Consider the following 22,196-nt stretch of genomic DNA (forward strand, 5'->3'; position numbering starts at 1 on the left):
GGAGTGGTCAATACACTTCCCCAAAGTCCAGAGGCACATGTGTACGAAGAAGACATTGACTGACTTTACATTTAATATTTTGACGATGAATCCGTTAACCTAAATTATATTTTTTTTCTTTCAAAACATGCAAAATTTAACTTAAGGTTCGTTCGATTTTAACAAACTATATCACTGTGTAAATACGCAATAACCGAAAATGCAGGTTTAAAGTCAAAAATCCCAACATAAATGAAATAAAAGCAAGGGCTTATTTGTTGAGTCAGTAACAGTAAACGTTTGACAGGACATATTAAAGTGGAATGTGGACATTGCAGATATTTCAGAGGCATCGAGAAACTAGAGCAATTCATTTTAGCCTTTATGTGGAATTGTTTTGACTTGGGTCATAGCTTTGAATTTTATGAAAATACCTTTGAATTCACAGTTGTCATCAGAAAACACGGCAGTCATAAAATCAGGTTTTTAGAGGTGCAGTGCAGTCGTTTGGTTAACATGTAGCCTCAAAAAGCCACATTTCCATCACTATTGTTTATTGTTTCATTACCCGACAACAGAGTGAGAAAAATATGGGAACGTGAACAGTTGTATTGGGAATTCAGCTGTAATAAAATACAGTTTATGTGAGCATAGAGAGTAGGAGAGAAGCAAACAGATGGAAACTGCCTCCACATAAAATAGTGTTTGCTTTCAGCTGCTTGAACATTGCATGGTGCTGCTGTGGTAAGTCATCCCAACGGCACACAGTGTACAAACCACCTTTATGCTGTGCAATATTTTGAAGTAACCCTCTATATATAAATATATATATATTTTTTTTTGGGTTGTGGGCCTTTGGAAACGTTTACATTCAACACAGTTCAGTATAGCATTGACTGCAGCCAAAAACATCAGGGATGTAATGACTGCAGAATGATAAAGAAGGATAACATTTATGATAAACTGAGGTAAAACATTAATAAATAAAATACATGCATCAAATAAAATACATCAAGTTCATCAATTATGCCAAGTAACCGCATGAGCACTGTAATATAGAAACTATAGAACTTCCTGTAGTCTATGCATTGTGGCAGACAGCAACTCTTAATCATCAATCATTTTTAATTATTTAAGATATCAGAACTATATTTCTCCAGCAACTGCACAGATTACAGAAATTAACTGGGATGGTGTTATATTGTAAAAACAGCCAACTAACATTACTATTGTAATTCTAATGAATCAATTTCATATCAAATAAGCCAATTCATGAAATAGGTGAGGCCTGTACTGATTACTAGACAACAATGTTTCATTTTTCATAGTCTATCACAGCTCCTCAAGCTGTAAGACTGCGTTAGTCATTCCTCCACTGCATCAATGGACACTGATGGCCCTGCAGCCTGCAGCTCAGCCTCATACTGCTTCTTCAGTCCCTTCAGATACATACGCAGGCTGTCGGGGTCCAGTCTGGAGTTTCTGGCGGTCTGCAGGAGGCGGGTGGCCAGGTGGTACACAGCTCTCTGCCTCTGAGTTTCTGGATCTCTGTGATGTTTGGCCTGTAAAAATAAAATGCATGCTAGGCCTCCATGTCTCTGTATGCAGCATTTCTCCTGTGAACCATAGTGACTAGTTGTGCTATCTGTCCTTGGGGGGCAGAGCATGATATCTGATTCTCTCTAGATCTAGGAATGACTTTGTGGGAATAAGAATTAGTTTTTGTTGCACGAAAAGTGGGAAGTGCTGGATAGGCAACAGGTAAAATATATTGTCAAAAAAAAGGTTGAGGCACGACAGGAGGACAAAAAGTCACAATCTGACACCTAAGAACCGTACCAATAGCTGCTTGCTAACTTTGCAGGCAAGTGCCTTGGCGTCTTGGATTAAACTTGAGGGAAGGGTAGTCAATTCTGCTGCTCTCAAACCTAGAAAAGCAAACACAAGCTCTGTTACCATTTTCCATTTTCTGACAAATGTCAATAGATTTGCAGTTGGAATTCACTAATTCTGTACCATAGTGCCTTTCTTCGGAGCATCCTCGGTTTAGCAAATACGTGTACACCACTTTTTCAGCACCAGTGTCACTGCTGCGTGTGTGCTGAACCTCCATGTGCTGGTTCTCCACGTTAGGATAGAGAGACTCAAGCTGACACAGTTCAAGATAGTGTGTCGCAAAGAGAGTGAACGCCTGCAAACAGCAAAGAAACCGGACACACCTTCAAGATTAATGCACTAGTGAGTATGCATGATTCCCGTATTTATTGTCCTGCTTCAGTGTTGACCTAACAGGTGTATTACAGCAGATTACTAATAGTTAAAGTATAAATATCAGTCATAGGAATCTAATTTGTCTGGTTTTTACTTTAGAGAGAGGCATGGCAGTGCAGAACTATTGCAGTGCATGTTCTACCTTCAGGCTAAGGAGGAACTCACTAACTGAGTGACAAATGCCGATGCCCTCCTCAGCACTGGTACCACGTCCCAATTCGTCAATGATGATCAGGGACCTGTCACTTGCGTTGTGGATTATGTATGAAATCTTTGGAGAAGAAATATGCAGTCAATTACAGATCAATAGTTATTTTAGGAATGTGAGCAGCCCCCCTCCCCCCAAATGTAAAAAAGATGACAAACCTCCTTCATTTCCAACATGAAGGTGGACGAGTTAGTTTCAAAATCATCATCTACTCCAATTCTGGTGAAAATCTGATCGGCCACACGAATAGAAGCGTACTCAGCAGGGACAAAAGAGCCTGGAATGATAAAGTCGAGGCTTTACTCAAAAATCAAGGGGAATCAATGTATTGGTATATGGCTTTGCATTTAACATTCACATTAGATGGGAAGACTTGCTGCTGACCTATCTGAGCCATGATCTGACACAGCGCCACCTGTTTGAGGTAAGTGGATTTGCCACTCATGTTGGGTCCTGTTATGATGACAAAGTTGCTGCCCTCAGAGATGTAGCTATTGTTTGACACAGGCTGCTGTCCAGCTATTCGCTCCAGAATGGGGTGACGACCCTGCTTCATGGCCAGTGTGTCTGTAAACTCTGGGCGCACTGGCAGACAAAGCAGACAAAAACATAATAAGCTGGTTTGTGCTAAAGCATTAAAACACATTTGCAGTGTAACGCTAAATAACTGTGGTTCACTGATAATAACTGCTATGTAAAATTTCTATAATTAATTCAGCATAGGATCTCTTTACATTATTTAATTCATATGCACAAAACTGCAGGTTGGTTGAAAAGTGTGTCACTATATCATAAAGACAGATTTCTGAGAAAGGTGTGCAGTGGTTAAAGGCAGTTAGCTCCTCTGCTGGGGAGATTTCTCTTGGTAAATACAGCACACCAGCGCACACTTATGTAAGAAGGGTAATCTGAGTACAAGCTGGCTGGGATAGAAGGGGGCAGGCAGTCAGCACGTGTCTACGGAGAGACAGTTTCAGACAGCTGAGGGCCAGCGCTCACCACCCACCACGTGGCTGATGAGGCTGGTGCCGCCCACAACCCACAGAAAAAAGAACTGAGGCCAGCAGAGCTGCCAGCTCAGTGGATCACTTTCTTTCTGTCATGTGTGACGGTGCCTGGGAGCTGCCTTGTGTGCACACACAGCACTCCCTCAGACAACACATCACACTTCTCCAAGGTTAATTTGAAAGTCTGACAGACTTGAGATCAGTAATCAGCAGCGATTCATACTCACCGTAGTCTGAGATGGTGCATGCATTGGCCAGTGACAGCAACATGTCCAGCATGGATACAGCATCAGAGAGCTTATACAGGCAGTGAATGTGCTCATGGATGGTGCTAAGCAGTTGACATATCACCCTGCACAGAGACAGGTAAAATGATGCAGAAGCAAAGCACCAAGTACAAGTTAAATCTAGCAAACAGTGCCCTCTAGTGGAGACACAACACCAAAATCAATTTATCTAAATCAACTGTCAGAGGAAAATTTGCCAAGATGCAGAAATGTACAAACCCACTTCTGATGCACGACTTGAATAATTGGTAGTTAAGGTCTTTGTCAACTTAATGTTTTCGTGTGTGAGAGCAACACTACAGGGAAATGTCATTCTCTCTATCAACAAAACAAGTTCAAACATCTGCTTTAAATATTAACAGGCTTCAGATTTTAAGACTTCTGCATGATCACATTTATCTGTGGAGGGAGAATGGCAATACATAAATAATAAATCACATGGAAATGCAACAAATCACCTAATCCATTTATCAAGGAACTCTGTCATCTGTAAACAAATACATGACTGTGTGTGTCTAGTACGTCACAAGATCATGGATTCCTCACACATAGGACATGTGAAAGATCTCCCTCAGGGCCTCATCACAGCGGCCATTCATCTTCATCAGGTCTGCAGTGGTGAAGCCATAGTTGTTCTTTTGCTTGGTTACCTGAGGAAGCAGATGTTGAAACACTGTTTTTTTTCGCTCATTTACTGTCACCTTTCGTGTCCCATTGAGGGCAATTAAGCTTCCATCACTAACAGGTGATGCTGAGTTATCCTTTTTCTGTCTCTAATTAGTCTAATTGTTTTCAGTTGTTTATTTGTCTTTAGTTGTCCTTACCTTGATGAATTCTGGGGGGAGTTTCCCTTCATGTAAGACCACTCCTTCTAGCTTCATCTGGATAAAGAAACCACGGGCCGTGCTGAAGCTAGTACGCAATGGCAAGACGTATTTCTCCCCCAACTGGTTGACAAGCCCTGTGTAGCACAATAACGCACAATCCACCTTCAGGTATGAATACACTGTGCAAACACTGCAAGACATTTCCTAAATATCTAGAACAAACACCTGCAATGTCGTCCACTATCTCAGTGTAAGCTCTCCGGGCAATGTCGAGAAACTCATTGATGTTAGGGCGCACAGCGTAACACTTCTGGGTGCGCATGTTTAGGCTTCCTTTCAGGTACGTGGTGTCATAATTTATCACCGTCTTGATCTGCTCAAGGATCATGTCAAACCTGGGTTGGACACAAATGTATACAGTGGATTAAGTTTGTAGACAGCACACAGCAGTAAATTTGCTTCAGTTGACATTGTCACAACACTCAGCACCTGTTATCTTCCAGTGCGGTGCTGTATGCCTTGAGAAGAGCTGTGTTGCAGTTCTTCAGTGCCATCTGTCCACAAAGTGCAATGCTTTACTAAGGGCATAGTATTTATTTTACAACTAAGTATCAGTTAGCGCAATGCTTTTTAATGAAGTGGTGTTCTTATTATTTTATCCATGGCTGTTGGATTATTTTGAACTTATCTCAGTATACCAACATACAGACCCTTAAACGTGGCACAAGGTCCAGAGTGTGTTTCAGCTGAATGACATGCGTAATCTTTGCTTCAGCAACTTGAACCTATAACATAATAACATTACTGAAATGTGCACAAAAAAGGCACAACAATGTCCCCCCAAACATATTTTAAAATAGCATTTTAAAACACACACACATGAATTCAATTAATATCAAGACATTCCATCACAATGATTTCATCTTATGAAGGCATGAGCACTGAAAGTACTGTACGCACCGTTTCCTGCTTTGGGATTTGGACAAGAACAGACAGCAGCTGGTCTATGTCAAGGAAATGACCTATGGCTGATGAGGGCAAAAGCGCAAATAGTCAAATGCTGTGTCATCTCATCTCAGTATGCAAAACTCTTATTAAAAACTGCTTTGTGCTTGTTCCTAACCATTCTTCAGGCCATAGAAGAGCTCCTCATCCTGCAGCAGCTCTTGTATGGAGTCCAAGCGTATGTTGATGGTGTCCACATCAATCAGAGGCTCCAGAATATTGGAGCGCAACCTTCTGGCACCACCAGGTGTTTTTGTGTGGTTGAGTACCCCTAAAAGGGTATGCTCACTTCTATATGAAGAAAAGCAAGAATAAATGAAAGGCTGAATTAATCTGTGACACCACAAGCACTACTTTAAAACACAATGTTTCTGACACTGCTTTCCCTCTTACCTGTGGTCTCTATTATTGACCACCAACTCTAAGTTAGTGGCAGATGCTGAGTCAATCATGGCTGTCTGCTCACTCCCTTTAAAGCTCACTTTAAGAGACTTGGCAGCGTAGACAGAGTTCTGGAGGAACTCCAAGTATTTCAGCAAAGCAGCTGCAGCTGCTAGGCAATAATACCTGCACAAATCATGACATCCGATAATGAAAAAAGTGCAGTGCTCCAGTGTATCTGTATCTATATATTATTGTACTCAGTGGCGTACTTAGCCTGCACTTCCATGAGGACAGTGCCAAATTCTGGGGCGCACAGCTGCTGAATGTACTCCAGTCCTTTCCTCTCATTAAAATACTTGCGTTGGATTGCAGTGAAAGTTACACACTGAAAAAAAAACATGATAAAATGCAATTATTACCTCATTCTAACATATGTTTATAGGTGGGACATAACAGCAGTTTACACTGGTGCTAACCACAAATGAGAGAGTGAATGAATGGGCATGAGTAAGCTTCTCTCAGATTTAAAAAAGGTTATTTATTTGAAAGCATTTTGTGTTTTTCTTATAACACCTATTCTGCATTCGTACCGGGAAATTCTCAGTGATAAGTTTGAACAGTTTTGTCCCTTTTCCTTTCTCACTGGCTGTGTCTGGCATCAATATTTCCACTGGGACCAAGATGTGAATCTTGGTTATGACCTTTAAGAGAGTAATATATGACTGATACACAAAGTTCCTGTATTTCACAGTCTCCGCTGATTGCCGAGCAATTTTTGTTGGTCAGTAGGTCATAGATGGGTTACCTTGGCATACGTCCCTGTATCTGCAAACTGAGAGAGTACGAGCTCTGGACATTTCAGGTTCACACTGGCCATGCCTATTTCTCCCCTGGCCAAACCACGGCCCTCAACCACTGCCACAATCACAGAGGCACTCGTGGTTGTGGATCCAGATGAGCAACTTGTGCCTGAAAATCAGATCAATGTGAATGAAGAACATCTTACTTAGAGGATTATATAGAGAGAGTTAAAATACCAGCATGGCCACTCAGTGTTCACTGCATGCAGGGTGTGAACCTGTTGCCCCAGCAGACCCTGGGGTCCTTCGGAGTCCAGGTGTTCCTCCACGGTTGAGGAAAGAGGAGCTGTCTGAAGTCGAGGCAACGAGCGATGAAGTTGTCCTCCCTATCCTGAAGCTGTTGTGAAACTGAACTTCTGTATGTCAAGACAAAATATAACATGAGGTGTCATATATTACAATGTTAATATCCTGCAGAGGGACTGAATGTATTCTTGGGGTCTTGCTGCTGTTCTATGAGCCACTATCAAAGAAAATTCAGAGATTTGAGATTTTCAGAAAATACACTGTTAGTAGCCTCAGTTTTGTGGTCTTTACCAGTGGTGTGGTCAGGAGATTCTTTCATTTTACAGTCTCACGGTGGGATACTTGCAGCTGTGTTATCATTATGTGTAAGGATGCTTCCCCTATAACTACATATAGAGCATGGCCTTTCTACTCATGCAGGCACCCAAGAAGCATTTTCTTGTTTAATTGTAAGCTGATACAGACAACATTTTTAGTAGGCTTTGTCTGCAACACAGACATCTGATTCATAGCTATTTATTTTGGGGTTTTGTAAAACAGAATTTATGGATGAACTTTGTATCCCCACAATACTGCATCTCTTCTCCTAGATGATTTAAAAGGTCAGTCACCAAAACAACAAGTATTTTCAAGGGCCATCTTTACATATGATAACAGCTCTGCAAATCATCATAAATAAGACTAATTCCAAAGCAAATAGTGAGAACCACTATTCTAATTAGCCTGCACTGACTGGGATATACATGTGTAACTGGATAAATGCTGTGTACACACTAATGTAGCTGTTTCATCATCACAAAACTGCTGGTGCTTCATTTGAATCTCTGGATCAAGATGTTAATCAGCATTTTAAGCCTTAAGTAGGCATAAAGCTGTACTATTTACTTAAGTTAATCCACAGTAGAGGCACTACATCTAAATATGATTGAATGAAGAAACACATTCCAAGTGCTTTTTATCAAGTGTATCTCTCATCCACTTTTTTTGTACATTGAGCAGAGAAAGCACAGTGTGGGATGACCTAACTTTGTCTAGAACAGTGTCTCACATTTTCTATGTGTTTTTCTTTAGAATAATTTTAAATTATGGCAACGATCAGGTTTAAATCTGAAAACTGAGCAGCTGTTACATGAACGTGTCGAGACCCTCACATCATTTTTTCACAAATCAAAGTTGCTAGTGTTAGCTTAAACTGCTACGCTCTGCTATCTAAACATCACCTGAAGCTATTCTCGGTAGAGATGGACCGTGACCAGAGTTCGAACTGTCCCTATTTAAACTTTGTTGAGAGGATGAAGCTGATGCGGGACCATATGAGGTTGTTTCGTCCAGTCCGTTTCTGTCCACCGGGGTCAAACCCCACGTCTGTCCGCATTCTGAGGCGTCCCCGCCGGACACCTCCTCCGTGCTGCTGCTAAACATTTTAAAACCTCGCAAAAGCAAGATAATGGGCATAAAGTGGTAAAATAATTTCTACATCTGTAAAATTAAGTTTTTACAATTCTATAAACAGCAAATATGGGCATTTGTGAAATATAATTAAGCTACACAGGTAGATAGCAATAGCTACTACCAATCAACTGCGCGAGGTCATGTACTCCCTGCGTTAGCATCGAACATCTGCGCATGTCTGTTACGTAAATTAAATAATAATCATTGAAATAACTTTAGCTCAAAGCAGGAAAACGAAACAGTTGTTGATTTACTAATCTAATCTTGACTGGAGGCCTCCAATCTTACCTGTGTCTGTGATGAGAGTACACTGTAAATGGAAAACGGTAAAGGTCCGTGTATATTTTGGTAATTGGATTTTCCGTTCTAAAGCAGGTATTGAAAAACAAAAAACGAGTGGTTATTTGATTTTCGTTTTCAAAGGCAAAAATCAAAATTGAAATACAAGGCGTTTTTCCTTTTCACGATCAAAAAGGGATATACGAATTTTAAAAAATGCTTTGATTTTCATTTTTTATTTACGATAACAAAAAATAAAATAAGTAAGAGACAGAAACGAAAAAGGTCCGTTTTATCGTTTTCTGAGACCGGAAGTGGTCATCAGCAAGGGTGGAGCTAAACAGAGTACGGTGCATAGACTGTAAATAAGTGGGGTTTTTTTGTTTGTTTTCATGATCAAAATGAAAGATCAAGTGGCCGATCTTAAAATAAATCAATATCGATTTTTTTATTTATTAAGTTTTGCGACGCAAGGGGGCGTGGTTACCTGATTGACAGTTCGTCTGGAATGACTGACAGTCTGGAGGATTAATTCTGATATGGTCACTGGTGGTTTATCGGTGAAGAAGCAGAACCTTTTCCACAGACACTTTTCCTGCCTGTTGGCTTGTTTTAACCATTTTGCTACCTTCGGCTGATTCTACCAGCAGACACTGAAACTTCGGTAAGTAGGCTAAATGTTTATTTTCTTATCAGTGCCGCTTTTAATGCACTTCATATGCAACTTTCGTGTCAGATATAATGTGTGCCATGCAGTCCAGATGTTGGTGGAGTTTATTTCTTTGTGTATTGACAAGAGAAGAGAGTTAGCATCCAGTAAATATTAGCTTTAATATAAATTAGTGATGCTAACCGAGCGAGCTGCTCAGTCGTAGCCTGATTAAACCTAGTGTAGCATTAAGCTAACGATGTTTGCATTGTGTTTCATGGAAAAGGCTGAAGTGTGTCGTGTTAGTGTAATGTGGTACATTTAGTTAATAAAACTGTGTGGAGACGCTGGTTCACATTAATGTAACGTTTAGAAAACCTAAATGTGATTAAAACAGTAAGGTTAAGGTTCTGTGTTGTCAGTAGTCCTAAATATCTGCTGAGTCTCTGAAATTAAACTGGAGAAAGCAGTAAATTTACTCTCTAGTCGGTAACATTGTTTAATGACTGATTCACATGTTGTAGTACGTCTTAGAATAGATTAGATTAGAAAAATAACCTCCCAGAATATGTCCAAAATAATGATGAACACTACAGTTAATACATTTAAACTGCAGCACAGATAAGCTGGATAATAAAATCCTCTCCTAAAGCTAAAGTGACTCCAGGTCTTTCTGTCGTTCAGTGCTTGGAAAACTATATGAAATAGGAAATCTTTCCAGGGTCACTTTAAAATGAACCTCTGCTGTTGATGCTGATACTGTGACATCTCTCTTCATCTTAGGTGTCTCATGTTCACTGTGAGGATCTTCTGAGTGAAGCCAACAGAAGGAAAACCTCATCTGGTTGTGAAGGAGACTGAATGGACGACATCCTCAGTGAACCACTTCCTGTTTAACTTTCACTGACAGAAGGACAGACCAACTCTTTCAGCAGTTTATTATTCTCTGTTCTTAGTATTCACAGATTCTATTTATCACCTTTAACTTCATCTCTGCTGCTGTAGCAGAAATACAACAAGGTTTCTGCAGAACATTAATAGTCATTAAGTTGATTTTGCAGAAATTAAGGCCTTAAATGACATTAAAAATCATTAAATTTGATTCTCGGTGGCATTAAAATTTCTTTCTGCAGTTTTCAAGAAAATAATTGACAATAATATATATTTATAGACTGCGATTTGTCAGATATGTCCATCTGCGTAAACATGCCAAAGCATTGAGATAATTGTTCCAGCCGGGTGGGTACAATTTCTAAAAACTGCATGTTTTTAAAGTGGCTGGCAGGCTGGACCAGGCTGGGAAATGGGGAAACACAAATTCTAGCAAAAATGGCTGAAAAACGTGGATTTCAGAGAATGACTGCAGCCCGTTGGTGTTCAGGGGTGGTTCCCAGATTCAGAAATAGTCAAATGTAGGGTTTTCATATAAAAATCATCTTTTACAAAAAAAAAATAACAAACCCGTGTAATTTGAGTTCATGGTCGTGGCATTAAATTTTTTTACAGTATAGCATAAAAATGGCATTAAAAAGCATTAAATTTGACTGGTTGATATCTGCAGAAACCCTGTACAATGTTATTTATAGCAGATATGCAGCATTAAAACATCAACACATTCAGCTCAAGAGCTTCATTATTTCCTTCATTGCACATTTAAAAACTGCATTATTTAACAATTGTGAACTGTAAAGATGTGTAAACACGTAATAAATGGATGAAATAAATAATGTGTTGCTGACAGTGAAGTGTAAAAACTGAACAGTCACAAGACAAGTTGTATTAAGAAGAGAGGAGCTTAATCTGCAGCATCATTGTTCTTAATGGAAGGATGAGGAGGAGGACATCAGTGCTGCTCTTCCTCACAGCGATGGAGAGAAGACTGTTCAGACAACCACAGCTGGATGTTCACGTTCTCTGTAGCTCTCAGTCCATCAGATCAGATGTTCCCAATGATCCAGACCAAGGCTGGAAGGAAAAGACACGAACAGTGAGAAGAAGATCTCCAAGGTTCTTTCAGTCCAACTGCTGGAACTTTAAATATCAGAATGAACACATCAGGGTACGAATGAAACACAACAGAGTGTTGTATTTTGTCCTACTTTCTAATCTTATAGAAATGTTTGTTTTCCTGGTTGAGGCCAAAGAGTATTTTACTGCCTTAGATGGACAATAAAGTTTATTATTTTTATTCTAATGTAGCATTAGCATTAACATGAGCTTCACAGTTATCTGACCGTACACTGTTGTATGAACAGAAGCTGTTAAATAGAGTCTGAAGCAAAGAACAGAGATATTAACTCAGAACTGAACTGTTCTTCATTCATTGAACTGAGAGATTAACATTCATCAGAGTTCTGTGGAGGAACGTTAACATAGATTAATTTCTATCTGCTGATCATTAATGAACTGTACCTCGAAACAGCAGTTTCCCTATGACTGATCTATTATGATTGATCAGCTGTGACCTTCAGAACACTTAGCTACACCTAATAGATAACACTGACTAACCGGGATTAGCCTCATTGTAAATACAAAGTTAGGAAACATAAATTGAGATTTATAGAACGACTTTAAAACACGATGTTAGAACAAGTTTATATCAGAGGTTACAGTCTGATGGTAACTTACAGTAACTTCACTGCTTTATATGTGATATTGTCCAGAAGTAGAGAAGAGTGCAACTAGTTACAAAGTTGACTTTAACACTTACCTGTAGAGTTTATCTCCACTTTTGGAAGCTAACGTTGTTAGCAGCAGCGGTAGCAGCGTCCATAAACAGCAGAAGCCGGTAAATGTGGGCGGGACAGAGAGTCCTCGGCTCTGATTCAATCTGACCACCCTTGCTGATGACCACTTCCGGTCTCAGAAAATGAAAAACGGTTCTTATTTCGTTTCTGTCTCTGACTTATTTTATTTTTTGTTTTTGTAAATAAAAAATGAAAATCAAAGCATTTTTTAAAATTCGTATATCCATTTTTGATATACGAAAAAGGGATATACGAATTTTTAAAAATGCTTTGATTTTCATTTTTTATTTATGATAACAAAAAATAAAATAAGTAAGAGACAGAAACGAAAAAAGGTGCGTTTTTTCGTTTTCTGAGACCGGAAGTGGTCATCAGCAAGGGTGGAGCCAAACAGAGTACGGTGCATAGACTGTAAATAAATGGGTTTTTTTGTTAGTTTTCATGGTCAAAATGAAAGATCAAGTGGCCGATCTTAAAATAAATCAATATCGATTTTTTTATTTATTCAGTTTTGCGACGCAAGGGGGCGTGGTAACCTGATTGACAGTTTGTCTGGAATGACTGACAGTCTGGAGGATGTAGCCGAGACTCTGCTCTCCTGGATTGGATTACTTCTGATATGGTCACTGGTGGTTTATCGGTGAAGAAGCAGAACCTTTTCCACAGACACTTTTCCTGCCTGTTGGCTTGTTTTAACCATTTTGCTCCCTTCGGCGGATTCTACCAGCAGACACTGAAACTTCGGTAAGTAGGCTAAATGTTTATTTTCCTATCGGTACCGCTTTTAATGCACTTCATATACAACTTTCGTGAGAGACAGCAGGTCCGATTTGTGGCACTGGCAGCGAGCAGTGACACTTTTTGTGGCACCGCGCCGGATGCCACGGTTAATGCCACTGCCAGAGTGACACTTTTTGTGGCACTGCTGCAGTGCCACGGTTAATGCCACTGCCACAGTGACACTTTTTGTGGCACCGCGCCGGATGCCACGGTTAATGCCACTGCCGGAGTGACACTTTTTGTGGCACTGCTGCGGTGCCACGGTTAATGCCACTGCCGAAGTGATACTTTTTGTGGCACCGCGCCGGATGCCACGGTTAATGCCACTGCCGCAGTGACACTTTTTGTGTTTTATGTTCTTATAATGGCATAACATTGCAGCTGAATAAAAACCTGGGAGATGAAGTTTGTCAGTGTTCTGCTGCTTGTCTGTAAACAGATTTTTAAACAGACACAGACATCCTTCACCTAAGCAACACCATTCTGCTTCTCCTAATGGATCCTGTAAATACATAAAAAAATAGAAAATACAAAAACTTTAACATTAACCTAATTAATCCCATAAAGTTTTTCACATTAGATATATGTTGCATAATAATGAAATACAGCTTAATTACGTGGCATGAGGCAGATTTTATTTGCTGCCAGTATGCATTAACTGGGACAAATATTATAGACAGTTTTAATATGTACCAAGTGTGATCTCTTTAAGAGTGTATAGTAAATACTCTGTAACTTTAAAAACTAGTTGTGAATGATGTATACGCAAAATACCTCGATGAGGTTTTTCTCTTTACTGCAGGGAACAGTGCTTCTAATGCATGCCATAGCTGCAGCTGACTGGTGCAAAAATTCCAAATTTGGGGGAGCCTTGAAGCTGCCAGCTGTCATTTCAATGGACAAAGGGGAACAAATGGAAGTCCTCAAAGAACTGCAGAGCTGGGAGGGTGAATTTGATGAGTCCTCTCCAATGGAAATGATGTCATTTGTTTTTGAAACCATGATGACTATGAGAACTTCATTAAAGAAATAGTCAACAAAAAAACCCTGAAAATATTTGCCAGGTTTGAGGAGGTTATGAACCTGAGTAAATAAATTAATCCAGGAAAACACCCCCTCCCACCCACCCACCCACACACACACCCACCCACTCACTCACTCACACACACACACACACACACACACACACACACACACACACACACACACACACACACACACACACACACACACACACACACACACACACACACCATATATGTTGTATTTACTATTTTACTTTATTTTGTATTCTGTATTGTATTTATAGTGTATTAAAATGGTTGAGTTGTTCAAGACAAATATGATACACAAACCTTATATTTTGTATTTTATTACTGTATTTACTAATCTACTTTTTTGTATTCTGTATTGTATTTAAATTTTGATAGTAACTAATATTTACTTTCAATTTAATCAGTTTAAATTTCATCTGCTTGTAATTGCACAACTTTATTTCTGTGCGAGGCTCTGATGAAAATTCTTCAGAACAGCATGGAGACGAGGGAGGGGGCTAAACGCTGATTGCCATTCATAACAGAGTTGCTGGAGTGCTGGTCAAAAAAAAACAAAAAAAAAACTTAAAGATCCCAATGCACCGTGGCATGAACCGTGGCATCTCCCTCAGACAGCGGAATAAACCATGGCATCTCCCCTAAACAGCGGTAAAAGTACTGGTATTAACCGTGGCATGTTCCTTAAACAGTGGCATTAACCGTGGCATCTTTGCTGGCATCTCCAGAGGCCACTGGAAATGCCGCTGCGGCAGTGGCATCTCGCCCAAACAGTGGCATTAACTGTGGCACCGCTGCGGTGCCACAAAAAGTGTCACTGCTAGCTGCCAGTGCCACAAATCGGTCTTGCCCCTGCTGTGGCATCTCGCCCAAACAGTGGCATTAACCGTGGCACGGCGGCGGTGCCACAAAAAGTGTCACTGTTAAAAAAAAGTAAAACACAATGAACACTTTCCATAAATTTACAGATTTTACAGCTTTCTTGTTAAGGTCTCAACAATATCATTGGTTTCTAATATTATTTTCCATAAAATAAAGTTATGACAAGAAGAAAAACATCACATAGATGATTGTAGCGGAATTTATTGTTGCGATGTGTCCAGTTAGTGAAACGCGGTGATGCTTTTATTATGAAAACTCGAGGTCCTCTTATGTTTCCTGTTGAGTCAAACATGGCGGCTGATGCAGATGAGAGTCAATATTTTGTGAGAGAAATTGAGAGAAACGACGGTTGTGCCTTGAAAGTGAAGCAGTGCTACTTAGGAGATGTTGGCTGTGTGGTTTGGGATGCGGCTATAGTTCTGGCGAAATATTTAGAGACGAGTCAGTTTTATGAGCCGTCTTCAGGAGTGAACGTCTGGTCGGGCAGCTCGGTGCTGGAGTTGGGAGCTGGGACAGGAGCAGTGGGTCTGATGGCTGCAACACTGGGGTGAGATGACTGGTTAAATTACAGAGTCTACATTATGTTATTCTTACTTTCTACTATTAATATTCTTGTATTTTGCACACATAGCACTGCTGTTTCTGTGTTTGGGCGTCTAAATTACCTCGTCTGCATACAACTGCTTTCATCTGGGTCAAATAATCACAAAAAACCCCATCTCTTTATCTATCTTTAGGGAATATTTCTCTGTATTATTTTACATTCTCTGAATTACAGCCAACCCTGTTGTTTATAGCAGTAAAACTAGCTTTTAAGGGTCGACTGATTATTAAAGCATTTGAAAGACTTGACTTCATTCACGAGGGTCACATTTTAAACATTATAGCTCATAGAAAAAATGCAAAAGAGATCATCTATTTTTTATACATATTAAACCCATCCATAAATCATGCTAATTACAGAATTTTAGAAATACCAAGCACATACTGTCCAAACATCCATCCATATAGAGAGGTCCAGGACGCGAACCAGGGACCTGCCTAAACATCCATCAGTCCATTATCCATACACTGCTTCACCCTCATTAGAGTTGCTTGGAGACTGGAATCTATCCCAGCTGACTTAAGGTGAAGGCAGGCGACACCCTGGACCAGTCGCCAGTCTATCACAGAACTCCACTCACATTCACACCTACAGACAATTTAGAATCACCTATTAACCTCAGCATGTTTTTGGACTGTGGGAGGAAGCCGGAGTGCCCGGAGAAAACCGACGCATGCACAGGGAGAACATGCAAACTCCATGCAGAAAGATCCCAAGCCCAGGACACAAACCAGGGACCTGCCTAAACATAACAAACAATACTGTAGTATTGGCTATAATCATCCTTAGTGTCACACCTGATTACATTCTAAACTGCAAACATTTCTGTGGTCTTGGATATTCATATATACACTTTCTCTCACCACAGACCTAAAGTTTTGTATGTTTGTATGTTATGACTGTTCAATGCACATTAAAGCCGCTATAGATGTTTGTAAACTGCTTTCATATAAAACACACAATCAGTTTTGCAGTAGGATTGCCAAAAATACTTTAAATAAGCAGAAATAACAGTTTCATAAGACTACAATGACCTTAAATAACTTACAAAAAGTTTTTTTAGCCCTGACTTTACGTCCTGGATCATGTATAAGCACTTTTAATTGCAGTCTAGTTTACAAATGTAACCATGAATACAAACAAGTCAAACACACACAGCCCACAGATTATAAACAATACTAGAATATTGAGTATAACAAGTAAATGGCATGCCTGGTTATGCAAATGCTTCTTTGCTCATAATTATTTGGTTACAGTTAGAGCCCAATGATTAATCAGCAAGTTGTTTAACAAGACATGAATCTCCCACTATTTTGGTAATCAACTTACTTGATTTGAGTTTTGTTTTTTTAAAGTCTAAATTCTCCATTTCTTGAATGTGTTTGGCTGTGGACAAAACAAGACATTTGTCATCCTGGGTATTGGGACACACTGACTAACATTTTTTCTTTTACTGTTTCCCAACATTTATAGGCCAAAAAAACTAAGCGATGGCTCCAGGTAATAATTTTCAGATTAACATTCCAACAATGAAAGTAATCCTTGCTTGCAGCACTAGTAACCAGAAAGTAAATACAAAACTTTGCTCTTACCATGGACATAAAATTATTTGGTTTTGTCCGTTATGACTTTTGATCCAGATAAAAGCAGCTGTCAATTGTATATAAACTGGGTAATACAGCTTTAACTTGCACTTTGTAGCACGACACCAGTGTGAATCATCAAAACATGTAAATCTGTACTTTTTAAAATCTATTTCTACAGAGCACAAGTTACAGTGACAGACCTGGAAGACTTGCAGAGCCTTCTGAGGGTGAACATCCAAGATAACCAGGAACTTATCGACCATGGATCCATAACTGCCAAGGTACTGAAATGGTTTGTACTTATATTTCCTATTTTATTTATTGCTGATATGGCAGGATGGCAAATTATTTAATGTCAGGTCGTAATTATTGATAGATTGTAATGAATTATCAGCCAGAAAAAAAAATCTTATTATTTTTAATTTAACTACTTTAGCCTACGTCCATTAAAGCTCGTGTCCGGAGTTTCCGTTTGTTTTCAATTTATGTATCATTGTTTAACAAAGCTTAAATGTGTTAGTCTAGTTCGATACTATAATATAATGTTAGTGTGACGCGATATGAAAATTTATTCATGAGCTCTGCCTTCCTCTCATAGACCCCCATGTTATTCCAAAAAGCGCCGGTCGCTGCCGACCAATCAAGTTCGAGCTTCAGCTTTGTCATGCTGTCAATCAACGGTTACGCGCACAGCAAGCAAGCCCATGCAGAAGTGGGCGAACTACGCAACCGCGCGCACATTTGTTTTGCTTGTGGAGGAGCTGAGAGAGCATCGGGGATCAGCAACTTCCAGAAAAGTTACCAATCCCACGGCTTGTCAGGCCAAGAGACTGCAGGACGTTTTTTGGCTCGGGGTGCTCGCGTCGCTCCCCGACCACGGCCTCCATAGCCCGCCTGACGGCTTCGTTTAGATGCCCGATCTCTGGAGGAAGATGTTGGGGCGTCTGGGACATGCTCTTCGTCAGAGGAGTCATGCAATTCTGAACTCTAGATAGAAATAAATAAACAATGTAACACATATACACGCGTAAATGCACTAAGTTTGACAAACAACGTCATCGAGAGGGATACACGAGTATAATCACATATTGAAACTTTACTCGTTCGTCCTAGCAGATTCATGTTATTTTGGTATTAGGACAAGTTAGACTCAATACAGCATTCTAACGTAATTCCTTTATTATTTACTAAATGTACTAAATGTAGAAGAGTGGAAAACAGCAAAACAGGCGAGATGCTGCAGCACTCCGGGCACTTCTCTCAGGCAGTGGTTCTCAACCCTGTTCCTCAGGACCCCATGTCCTGCATGTTTTAGATGCTTCCCTGCTCCAACACACCTGACTCAAATGATCAGCTCGTCATCAGGCTTCTAGGCTTGATAACGAGCTGATCATTTGAGTCAGGTGTGTTGGAGCAGGGAAGCATCTAAAACATGCAGGACATAGGGTCCTGAGGAACAGGGTTGAGAACCACTGCTGTAAGGTACTGCGCGCGTGCACAAATAAAGGGGCGAAATCAGAGGGAGGGTGGGACCAACAGTGTTTTGGGAGACGCTGCGATTCAAACTCCGGACACGAGCTTTAAGGTTTACAGTGAATATTTTTAATGTCAACAGAGCAATGAAAAATACATACAAATAAATAAATGTACACACACAAGTAAAACTAACTAGGAATAAAAGAATTATCTCACCTTGAGACACATTAAATAAGGAAAAGTATATGATAGACTATTTCTAAGCCCTGGAGGGAGAATGCTTTGGATTTGTTCATGCAATTAAACTGTGTCTTGTTGGATACTTTAATGGCAGTTTGGATCCAATGCATTTCTATGAAACTATCAAAGAATTTTGCAGCTAAGCTTGATGCAGTGTCTAATGCAGCTACACATGGACCTGATTGCTAAATTTATGCACTAGCGCATCTTAACCACATGCTAACTGTGTGATTTCCACTCTCGCTAAAGGGGTGAGGATGTGTCTGAGTTCTTGCCTCCCCCACGTTATGTCCTCATGGCAGACTGCATCTATTATGAGCAGGTATTTTGCTTTACTTCTCTCTTTTCAATCCAGTGTTACCCTTTGCAAGATTGAAATATAACCGTCATTATAAAACAGAACAAACGCTGCCTGTTGAGCCGTATTTCTCACTGTGAGTCATCTCTTTTTTCCACACAGTCAATTGTTCCACTGGTGGAGAGCTTGAAGCTGCTTTGTGGACCAGAAACCTGCATTATCTGCTGCTATGAGCAGCGCACTGAGGGTGTCAACCCAGAGGTGGAAAGGCGTTTTTTTGAGGTTAGAATTCAATCACTTTGTTGTCTTTGTAATTATGAAACTGGAATGATCTGACTCACTTTTGCTTTATCTTTTTAGTTGCTGCAACAAAACTTCAACTGTGAGAAGATCCCTTCAGACAAACAGGACCCGGAGTTTAGCAGTCCAGACATCCACATTCTGCACATCAGAAGAAAAGCGTTATAGTTTGTGGTGAACATTTCTTTTCACTGTGCATCCCAGTACCACATGAAAATCAGGTTGTGAAATAGAAAGCTGAAAGCCTGTGTAAAGTATTCATCATCAGTTGTATTTTTTTTAAAGGGAAGTATTTTATAATGTGGAAATAAATATATCACTGATACTACTCAGAGTAAGCATATTTTTAAATTATAGTTAGTTGTGAAAATCTTTCATACTGTCAGCTGTTTCAGTGGTCTGTGCAGTTGTAAAGCTGTGAAGCTAGATGGCAGACATGTGCAAACACAGACATGACTGGCTTGTCTTTAATGAAAGTAGTTGTTTAAGCTTAAGAGCTCACAAACAGTAAGGCAGAAAGGGCTTACGTGCAGTCTCTTGGTTTTCATTTAGATGTTGAAGCTGAGAATTAGTATTGAAAGTGTTTTCTAACGTTTATGCAAAGTTACATTAGGCAGATGTGAAAGTCCAGAGTTATACCTCAGTGATCCGCAAGAAGCTGCAGACATGAAACCAACTATGTCTCTGCTCTTAAGAACTGAATTTTTCCTGCTGTTCATTATTTAATATACAGTGTTTAATGGCTTCTTACTGAATTATGCCAATACATACAAAGGAATTGTTTTTAAACGTTTTTTTAAATTATTTTTTTTGTCATCCCAAGAGAACCTCCTGCACAAGTGAGCACCTGCTGACAGTGCTAAGTAGTTTCTAAGCGGTTTCCTCTTAACTTTTCTTCTAAATGTGATGTAAATTCAGACATTACCCATTCGGAACACAAGGGGGCAACACTTTCCTAAACTCCAAAAACCCAAAAAGTATTTTAAGTGTGTAAACATTTAGTCTGTGCAATAAAACTGCAATTAGAATATCATTTGAGGGCCGAGCCACTTATTCCACAACTAAATTGTGACTTAAGCTGTGTAGACAATGTTGTTAACTTCCTACATCAAGTGAGGTGAGAAAATAAATCATGACTAAAATTTTCAATATATATGTTTATATAATTTACCGTTTTTAAAACTAGAGCCAACACGGTGTATGCCCGCTCTTGCCGTCCATGTGAGGGGAATTCCACTCAAAGCCCCAGATTAGGTGGAAGATTACGGCTCTTTTTCAAGCATAAAACCATGAAGTACGCCCCATACTCCCACAGGCATGCAGGGGCCCCTCACGGCCTTTCATGCTGCTCTCTGTTTACACAGTAAAGCTGTAGTGTAATGAGCAGGGTGGCCTCTAACACGTTGACCAAATGAAAATATTAATGGTGGGGTTTACGCTGAAGGTCACAAATCACTTTATAGAAGAATAGGAAGTAAGATTGATTATGGATTACTCAAGTGATTCTCGTTATCATACTAGTAATGCTCTGTCGGGGTCCAGGGAGTAAAGTTAACCTATAATCTGTTGCATTTTGAATGTGTCAGGAAGTCACAGCTTCTCAGAATATTAAAGGTCCCATATTATGCCTCTATGACTGCACAGCCCCTGGTTTTAGGGAGGTTTTAAACAGGTTTGCTCTGAAAACCAATGAGCTGCTGAAGTTGCCACCCCGTTCAGAACTAACAGCTGTCTGTATCTGTGGTTGACTGTAACACAGTTTAAGTTGCTAAGAGTTAATCAGTGAGGTGTTACAGAGCACTATGGTCAAATTCTTATGGTCTGCAAAGCGACCAATAAGAATTTGACTTGGAGAAACAGCAGAAGTAAACATCTTTAAATCTTAACAGATTTTTTTTGTTACCTCACAAAGTTTATACCAACCACAAAACACAATAAAAAGGATTTTCATCTGGGATCTTTAATGTTCCTGAATTTAATGGTTAGCTTTTGTTTAGGGATCTCATCATAATTAACGTTTTAGCAGAGGCTTCAGCTTTGCTCATAGCATTAGCACTAAATCAAGCAATCTGGAAACACATACATGTACAAATACAGTCTATCCCAAGTGACAGACTGACTATTAACCAATATCCCAGCTGTGATTGTGAAATGTTTAAATATAATGGAGAAATAGGTGTGGTTGAGTTGAGTCAGTTTAGCAATCTCAAGCCTTACAGCTGTACAGTACATCTTGGTCAGTGACAATTATTGTAACAAGTGGAACACAGTGAGATTAATTGCCTTTTTTTTATTTTTTTTTTTTTTTACAGTTACTATAAATAACATCGGATCATTTAAGATAATCACTCCCTGTGGCCCTCCTCTGCCCTCACTTGTGCCTGGAGCAGCTGGACTGTTACAGTCAGAATTAGCCCACTGTTGAGGTCCTCTTTGGCTTTGACCAGGACATGTTCAGCTAATTAATATGGCTCATAGCTGGTATTAAATCCGTGTCCCCCAGTGTGGCGGGGACAGCACCCAGAGGCTTTACAGAGGAGATTAGAGGAGTAGAAGGGAGCTCCACTGTTCTGTGTCAACAATTCCTCCCCAGCCCACCCATAGCTCTCCCAGTAAACTAACTTACAATATATTGTCCTGTCTCTCTGGTGCGCTCTTCTCCTTAAATGTTAACCAAAAATAATTAAAACAGCGCAGTCGTCTTGTGGTTGCCTAATTAGGCTAGCACTACAGGGGAATACAGGGAGGCTCACAGCAAATGAGGACAGCCCACAGTG

At 39.9% G+C, this 22,196-nt stretch overlaps 2 protein-coding genes and 2 long non-coding RNA genes across 5 annotated transcripts; 2 read left to right on the forward strand and 2 right to left on the reverse strand.

Annotated features, from left to right (window-relative positions):
• Window positions 1-318: 318 nt before the first annotated feature.
• Window positions 319-8,496, reverse strand: msh4 (mutS homolog 4). The gene is made up of 20 exons (XM_051945578.1): window positions 8,355-8,496; window positions 7,047-7,184; window positions 6,774-6,937; window positions 6,559-6,669; window positions 6,238-6,353; window positions 5,978-6,151; window positions 5,703-5,875; window positions 5,540-5,607; window positions 5,290-5,364; window positions 5,069-5,133; window positions 4,805-4,974; window positions 4,577-4,713; window positions 4,299-4,402; window positions 3,693-3,817; window positions 2,843-3,043; window positions 2,617-2,735; window positions 2,393-2,521; window positions 1,996-2,170; window positions 1,819-1,907; window positions 319-1,541 (listed from the first exon to the last, which is right to left on the reverse strand). The coding sequence occupies exons 1-20, from the start codon at window positions 8,494-8,496 to the stop codon at window positions 1,344-1,346; spliced, it is 2,673 nt and encodes an 890-aa protein (XP_051801538.1). The 3' UTR covers window positions 319-1,343.
• Window positions 8,497-9,186: 690 nt separating this feature from the next.
• On the forward strand, window positions 9,187-10,938 carry LOC127536790 (uncharacterized). The gene is made up of 2 exons (XR_007945988.1): window positions 9,187-9,469; window positions 10,238-10,938. It is a non-coding gene; the product is annotated as an uncharacterized LOC127536790 (long non-coding RNA).
• LOC127536788 (uncharacterized) lies at window positions 10,376-12,413 on the reverse strand. The gene is made up of 2 exons (XR_007945987.1): window positions 12,165-12,413; window positions 10,376-11,419 (listed from the first exon to the last, which is right to left on the reverse strand). It is a non-coding gene; the product is annotated as an uncharacterized LOC127536788 (long non-coding RNA).
• A 2,755-nt stretch (window positions 12,414-15,168) lies between these two features.
• vcpkmt (valosin containing protein lysine (K) methyltransferase) lies at window positions 15,169-19,747 on the forward strand. Of its 2 annotated transcripts, XM_022189375.2 has the most exons (6): window positions 15,169-15,462; window positions 16,993-17,019; window positions 17,284-17,397; window positions 19,071-19,143; window positions 19,282-19,401; window positions 19,480-19,747. In XM_022189375.2, exons 1-6 carry the CDS (start codon window positions 15,185-15,187, stop codon window positions 19,585-19,587), a joined length of 720 nt encoding a protein of 239 aa, XP_022045067.1. In that variant the 5' UTR covers window positions 15,169-15,184; the 3' UTR covers window positions 19,588-19,747. The 2 variants fall into 2 exon arrangements, with proteins under 2 accessions (XP_022045067.1, XP_022045068.1); XM_022189376.2 differs by lacking the exon at window positions 16,993-17,019.
• Window positions 19,748-22,196: the final 2,449 nt, after the last annotated feature.

The sequence above is a fragment of the Acanthochromis polyacanthus genome, chromosome 1 (genome assembly GCF_021347895.1).
Source record: "Acanthochromis polyacanthus isolate Apoly-LR-REF ecotype Palm Island chromosome 1, KAUST_Apoly_ChrSc, whole genome shotgun sequence".
NCBI lineage: Eukaryota > Metazoa > Chordata > Actinopteri > Pomacentridae > Acanthochromis > Acanthochromis polyacanthus.